Source organism: Triticum dicoccoides, chromosome 2A, assembly GCF_002162155.2.
Source record: "Triticum dicoccoides isolate Atlit2015 ecotype Zavitan chromosome 2A, WEW_v2.0, whole genome shotgun sequence".
NCBI lineage: Eukaryota > Viridiplantae > Streptophyta > Magnoliopsida > Poales > Poaceae > Triticum > Triticum dicoccoides.
Window position 1 is genome coordinate 738,692,954 of NC_041382.1, and position 7,283 is coordinate 738,700,236.

The 7,283-nt window shown below is 44.4% G+C and overlaps 1 protein-coding gene and 1 pseudogene across 1 annotated transcript; both read right to left on the reverse strand.

The window, feature by feature from the left end:
* Window positions 1–30: 30 nt before the first annotated feature.
* Window positions 31–788, reverse strand: LOC119352172 (dirigent protein 22-like). Its single transcript, XM_037618888.1, has one exon. It carries the CDS (start codon window positions 744–746, stop codon window positions 225–227), a length of 522 nt encoding a protein of 173 aa, XP_037474785.1. The 5' UTR covers window positions 747–788; the 3' UTR covers window positions 31–224.
* A 2,193-nt stretch (window positions 789–2,981) lies between these two features.
* LOC119352174 lies at window positions 2,982–6,100 on the reverse strand (annotated as a pseudogene).
* Between the last annotated feature and the right edge of the window lie 1,183 nt (window positions 6,101–7,283).

Genomic DNA, 7,283 nt, shown 5'->3' on the forward strand with positions numbered 1-7,283 from the left:
TACGGGGACTACTCCGACCATTGTCCAACATGAAGACAGCGATGCCAAGTTCAGTTAGGATAGGACACGAAGACAGTGACTCAAAGAAAGCAAAGGTGACAATGACTGAGTTCAACACAGCGAAGTCAAGTACAGTAGGACACAAACTCCACACATGCCGATGGCAACGAGCATGTTATTCCCAACAAACAGAAAACCCCTGCAAACCATGTGTTCGTTCATCTTCATGCACCGGCGGCCGCCGGACTCACGTAGACGAAGGCATCCAGCTCGAGGACGGCGTTCCTCCCGGTCCAGCTCGCAGTTTTCCAGAGCACGTACCCGGTGGCCATCCTGAAAACCCCGGTCCCGCCAACCACCGTCAGCTCCCGCTCCGGCATCGCGATGTTGTTGCGGCCCATCACGGTCAGCGAGCTCCCGTTGTAAGGCCCGGCGGCGAGCAGCACGTTCATGGCGAGGAGCATCGCGGGGTCGCCCTGGGACGCTGTCACGTAGAATCCCTGGGCACGCCCGACGACTCTCGAGGCCAGCGTAGGGCCCTCGGTGAGGCGGTCGTCCATGACCACCGTGTCACCGAACCGGGCGCCGCCGCCGGAGCCCTTCAGCGGCTGGCCGGTCCCGTTGACGATTAGAACAGTGGTGGGTTTGGGGCCAGTGTAGGCGTCGTGCATGTAGAAGTGGAGATGTTTGGGGGCGTCCTGCGTGCCCACGCCGTCGGCGGCCGAGGCAAAAAGAACGGTGGCCATGCCCGCGAGTAGCGTAGCTAGAAATGCAGAGGTGAGGCGGGAATGCATGTTGAGTGTGAGAAAGGCCGGCGTGTCGATGTCCTTAAATAGCCATGCAAGGCACTAAGGATCAATCATTAGCACGAGCGAAACAAAGTTCGTTTGTTAATCCATAGCTGGACACCAGCTGAGATGATCCTGGGTGAACAAAATTCAAAAAAGTCTGAATTTTTTGTACTTCAAAGATGAAAAAGTTTTATATGTGCCTGCAAATTTTAATGATCATATGACATCAAGGGAGCTCGGGGCAGAAATTACAAAACCAGTGCCCTGAAATCGGAATTTTGAACCTTTCTTAAAATTCTGGTTTTCTTTTTTCTGACCAGAGCTCCTCTGATATCATATCACCACGAAAACTTGCAAGCTCATAGGTAATTTGTTAAAACTGAGTGTAAAAAAATCATATTCTTTAGCATTTCTTTTCTATTTTTTTGTGTTCATGTGCAGGAGCACCTAAGCTCAGGTGTTGAAACGTCGTCCTGCATTTTTTTTACATTTTTTTATTATATACTCACATATGTATGCCAGTTCTGTGAAATCTCAGATTTTTTCAGAAAATGCAACCAAATTTAAATAGAATTAAACAAAATGCAAAAATTGGCATCACAACATTTTCCATGTTATTTTCTTATAAAGACAACATGGACGCAAACACTCACATACACTCATCCTATGAACCCACGGTATCACGTCTTGCTGAAAAAATATTCCGGCTTTATGAAGCACACAAGTGTCATGCGAGTTGTTATTCTTGACTCGTTGCACATCAGGTATTTTTTGTAATATATAATAGATAGATGTCACAAAGATCATGTGCAAAGTAACTGGCTATATCTACATCCGAGTTCAACCACATTTTCTCTTTAAATCATTACACATAAAGAAGTATACAACGATGAGAAGTGTTTAACAGATTATGAATAGATAAAGAGACCTGAACATAACTCGGATGTTTAGGTTTACATGTGATGGAACGGCACCCGTGTGGCCGTGACCACATTTTTCTGGATTTATTTCAGACTTTTCAGCGATGTTCATTCAGTGCAGTGGCGAATCTTGCACAAAATTGAAGGGTAGGCTCAAAACACCAAGTTTCTAAGTCTACTGAGCAAATTCATTGCAGTTTACATGTTAAACACCTCAGTATAATTCTCAAGTTGCATGTTTAGCTGAAATATGATTTTTGGAGGGTAGGCTTAAGCCTATTGAAGCCCCCCTAGTGGAATCGCCACTGGTTCAGTGGGAGGGGACTTTTCCGTCGACTACGAGGCGCCTGTGGTGACTGATCTCAAGATGTTGTGTCAGCTCAGCATCTCGAAGGTGTTCGTAGGAGTGGTGTGTGTGTATATGAGCATCTGCGATTGTACTGTGTTAAAAAGATTATCAAAAGAATAATATTAGTCATATAAAAAATATTCCCACTACAAGAGTGAACATGAAGAAAATATGATAGATAACTGAAATAAAAATGACACTAGGAGTTCAGGTTATGCATGTAATCTAACAGATTATTAAGATCTTTATTGGCTATACTTGTAAAAAAATCTAAAAGAGGCCACGGTATGAAACAATGGAGGTAGAGGTTGGCAATGACTTGACAAGGGAGATGTTGGGTGGTGTGAACTCTCTCTTCTTGTTGCTTCCAAAAGGTAAAGTAAACAACATACCAGTATAGTGTTTACAAACATAGATGATCAAGGTAAGAGATGTGCAGGTAGGCACAGATTAGCTAGTGAACTTCGAGTTATTTATCTAATTGCTTCCATGCCTCATTCATTCGCATAATCAAAATCCATAAGTTCTGGATTTTCCAAGGCAATGCTAAATTTGCATTGCCATCTCAAGTTCTCATCAATGGAAGTACCTACAACAAAGCATTTCAGAAGTTTGTTTATAGCTAATATCCATCAAACTTCAAATCTCTGTGGCGCAAATTCAGTGTAGGGATGCGAAGTATTTACATAATGTACATTCATAGATACCTGTCAACATATATTCTTGAAAGGTTTTGAAACTCAGTATCAAGAACTAGATGTTTTAACTGTAAACAGTGTACCCGGAATAAATTTATTTACTTTCACATACAGAGTTATACATGACCCGGTGTATATGAAGTACATACATGGTTATAATTCAGAGTTCTAAATTGGCGCCCAAACTAATAATAGCAATAACACTTCACAATGTAAGTAAAAATCATCTTGGAATTTCAGATGATTGGATGAACTCTTTTTCCAAGCTGTACAACCTGGTTCCTTCTCCGCCTTTGCTTCCCTTGTATGACTGATCATTTATAGCATTCCGGTTCACTCTTGTGATCTGAGAACTAAGATTGACTGTTGAGTTCTGGACATCCTCAAGTGTTGTCTCCACTTGTCTCATTGTAGGCCTTTCTTCACCTTTTAAACTTAAGCATGCTTCTGCCAGTCTTGCAACCACCTGAGCATCTTCAACCCCTCCCTCCTCAACAATTTGTGTATCCAGAATATCTAATAATCGATTGTCCCTTATAAGAGACACAAAATGCGATGCTAGGCTTGTGACTTCTGACGAATGGGAATGAAAAACTGGTGTCACCCTTGTCAGTAACTCTGCTAGGATGACACCAAAGCTGTAAACATCGCTTTTCTCCGTGAGTCGACTAGTGTAGTAGTATTCAGGATCAAGGTAACCATGGGTTCCTTGAACAGCTGTAAGTATTCCTGTCTCATCTATTGCAATTGACCTTGAAGCTCCAAAATCTGATACTTTTGATGTTAAAGTATCAGTAAGTAGTATATTTGCACATTTGATATCTCTGTGGTATACTGATATTGAAGCAGCAGAGTGTAGATATGCAATGGCCCTTGCAGTTTCCAGTGCAATCCTCATCCTATCTTTCCATGATAATGGGTTCTCACTTTGGCCATGGAGATGAAATGAGGGAGTTCCGTTCGATATGAACTCATAAACAAGTAGAGGAACCTCTGTCTCTAGGCAGCACCCAAAGAGCTTCACCACATTCCTATGGTTTGTCTGTGAAAGTATGACAACCTCGTTGATAAACTGGTCGATTTCCCTTTGAACAACAATTTTGGCCTTCTTAATGGCAACAATACGCTGATCAGATAAGATGCCTTTGTACACTGTGCCATGGCCACCGCCACCAAGGATGCGATTATGGTCAAATTTGTTGGTTGCTTGGTCCAACTCAAAATCCTCATTCTTTCCGCTATATCTTGGTTTGAAGAGATTAGCTGTTGCAGAAGCAATCCATGATTTTTCTTGAAGAACTTTCGTCTCAAATTCTTGGCTCTTCTTTGCTTAAATTTATTGGTGATTTTGGAAATACCCAGAAGAGAAAACACTATGCCAAAACCCACACTAATTGCAATTATGGTAATCAAACCTGCAGATAATGAAAGTAAGGATCGATAGTAGTACATGATGTCTGCATTTCACAAATTTGAACTTAAATTGAAAACAACTCAGCCAAGCCATGACAAAGGTTCGCTTAGAATATTTATGAGAGCAATCATATTGGAAGTATTGTTTCCACATCAGTGATCACCTGGTTTACTAGTTTTCCTTTTGTGTTGTCTTTTGTTTGTGAATGGTGATGCTTTCATAGTATTAAGACAACTGATTTTAAACTGGAAAATGTATTTAGTAGCATTATGTAGCCGTTCTACTATTGTACTACATAACAAAAAATTCGTAATTCTATGGACCTTAATTATCATTAAGCAAGGACTTGTACCAAGTGTAGTTATATTTATACCTGGGAGGCGGCTGGCACTTTTTTTCGCTGAACATTGGTATGTCCCTGGCATATTGGTGCAGGTTCCGTTCTGGCATACATCAGGCTGTAGGCACTCGTCGATATCTGAAAAGAGGGAGAACAAGTTCAGATAAAAGGCGGAGTATGTTCAAAGTGCAGTTCAAGCCTATTGAACAAGTCATTTTCGGACAGGATTGCATATTCTACAAGAGGAAATTTCAAAGGGAAGTCTTGGCCCTGATTTGAGCACGGGGATCTTCAATTTGTTCAGGTGAACGAATTTCTTCATGAACTATCATTTTGTGCTCATTCCGACAGTAGCGAGCCGTTGTCAGAAATAAATCTTTTCTGATGATGCAAGGAAAAAGGTGCCTATTTAGCAGACATAATTCTTCTCTGAAAACCCAAAACTTAATATAATGGAGTAAAAATACTCCACTGAACTTTACTCCGCCGTTTACTCCTCTATTGTTTTAGGGGATCGGCTAGAGATGCTCTAAAAGCCCAATATCACATTCACATATGCTACAGTATAAAAAGTAACTACTCCTAATAGAAGAAGCTCTCTCAAAAATAAAGGGGCCGGTGTCGGAAGTATTACCTCCGTTCTCAAATTAGTTGTCTTAGATTTGGCACAGAGGGAGTAGTACTTATAGTGGTAGGGGTGGTACCTTGGCATCCATTAACGATGTGAGAGTTGCCTTCGTATCCATTCGAGCAGTTGCAACTTACTGCACCGTAATGGTTGCTAACGTTGAGAGCGACGCTGTTCAAGCTTATGCATCTCCAACCAGACTCGGAACCGAGATCCCTCACGAGCAGGTCACGATCGGCTTCCACATCCAGCCACCATTCCAGCACCGTGGGTACGCTGGTGACGTTGGCATAGCTACCCAAATCCTGATATGTGGCATTCTGTATGGTTGCGATGTTGGTCCCGGTGAACCACCCGCGATCGACCATGAACGCAGCCCCGAACGGATGAGCAGCCCCGAACGGAGTGCCGTCCAACCGATTGAACTGGACACCGTACGCAGCCAGACTCTGCGAGATGATCGTCCGGCAGCAGCCGATGCTCGAGCACGAGGTGTGGCCTGGATCCGGAATCCCGAAGTTACACAGCGCAGCGCATGCGCCGACATTAGCCCCGTCTCCATTGCTCGTAACTGTTTGTTGGGCGATGAGGTAGGCGACGAGGCTGCACCCAATGACCACGAAGACGTTGTGCTCAGTTGACACCGCCAGCCGCACTCCGGTATTCTGACCGGGCCAGGCGGCGTCGGGCCATGCGGCGCCAAAGCCGAGAGATTGCCGCCGCGTCATGTTTTTGTAAGACCTCAGAATCCTTCTCTGGACACGCACGGTGCCTTCCGAGAGGGATATGGCGTCCACTTCCACGCCGTCGCCGAGAAACAGCTTCGGAGGGTGGTATGTCTCGTCGCAGGTGAGGTTGAAGTTCCTCTGGAAGCAACATAGTCGGAAGCCGAAAGGGGACGATGACGTTGCCGCAGGCCATCGGGCAGCCCGGCAAGGCGGCTACGGTTGCCACGAGGAGCTGAACTGCCATCAGTACAACTAGTATTGGCACGAGGAGCTTTGCTTGTGGGGAAGGAATGGAGGGAAGGAGAAGGATCATCTTCTCCTCCTGCAACTTGAGCATGCTGTTGTGAATTATAGCTAGACGTACGCTTGGTGATACTCGTGCTGCTAATCGAACTCCTCTTATGTAGAAGAAATAAATGTTGGGTCTTCTCTTGCTTGACTTCAACGTCCACTCCGAGCTAGTAGGGCACTAGCTAGACTAGTCACTCTGACTAGTTGCCTTTGGTACTGTCTTAAGTAGAAAGACCTTGGTCTTCTCAGTTGACTTCAACGCCGACCAGGTACAGTAGTGCACGGATAGTCATATAGACTGGTACTCAATATGGGCATGTTTTGCCTGTCTAGTGCTAGCCGAGTTAGAACCGTCCTCGTCCTACAGTATTTTGTTCAACCTCAGCTCAAACGTGTCTCTTTGGTAAGGAAAAGTCTATGCCTTAGAAAGGAAGGGGAAATGCGTATGGCATAATCTCTTCTATTTTATGTGGAAACTCAAACTCGTGCCTAGCTTTGGCTACTGTTGGTCAGGTCAGTGGCCACACCGTGCCATCCGGGTTCGGTGGAAGGCCTCGCTGAAGGTTCCCAGTGTACAGGCAATGTCAATTTTGATGACCGCCGGGCCGGGCGAGAGGGAAAGAAGAGAGTTCCTCGATGCAGCTCGACCAGGCCTCATGGAATGGCAGCTTTTATGACCGACGGCGGGTCTCAAGGCGTGGCGTAGTGGAGTCTTGGCAATGGACGTGAGTGGATGAATACATGTGGAATGGTGGTGTTGCCTCGCATCATGCTGACATCAACCTCATGAAATTCTAGCCGCAAACACTTCTAGTGTCGACCATGCATGTATCCTTTTGGTGTCGACCTCGTAGAATTTTAGCTAAGCTAATATTTCTAGTTCACGAGCTGTCAATTAGTTATATTGCAAAATAAATTTTGCTCCCGGTCTTGAGGCTTGGACTAGTCAATCAACCTGAGCTTCCTCGGCACAACAAAAACAACGAACTCAAAAAGGTTAATGGACCGATGCTCGATGAGGAGCAAGTAACAACTTAGAGTGGTGTAGCAACTTATTTCAACACTAAATTTGCATTGCCTTCTTGTCACTGAAAGTACTTGCAATGTAAAATTTCACAAGTTAG

Excerpts from the sequence above, each read along its gene's own strand:
- LOC119352172 (XM_037618888.1), bottom strand. The coding sequence starts at position 746 with ATGGCCACCGTTCTTTTTGCCTCGGCCGCCGACGGCGTGGGCACGCAG.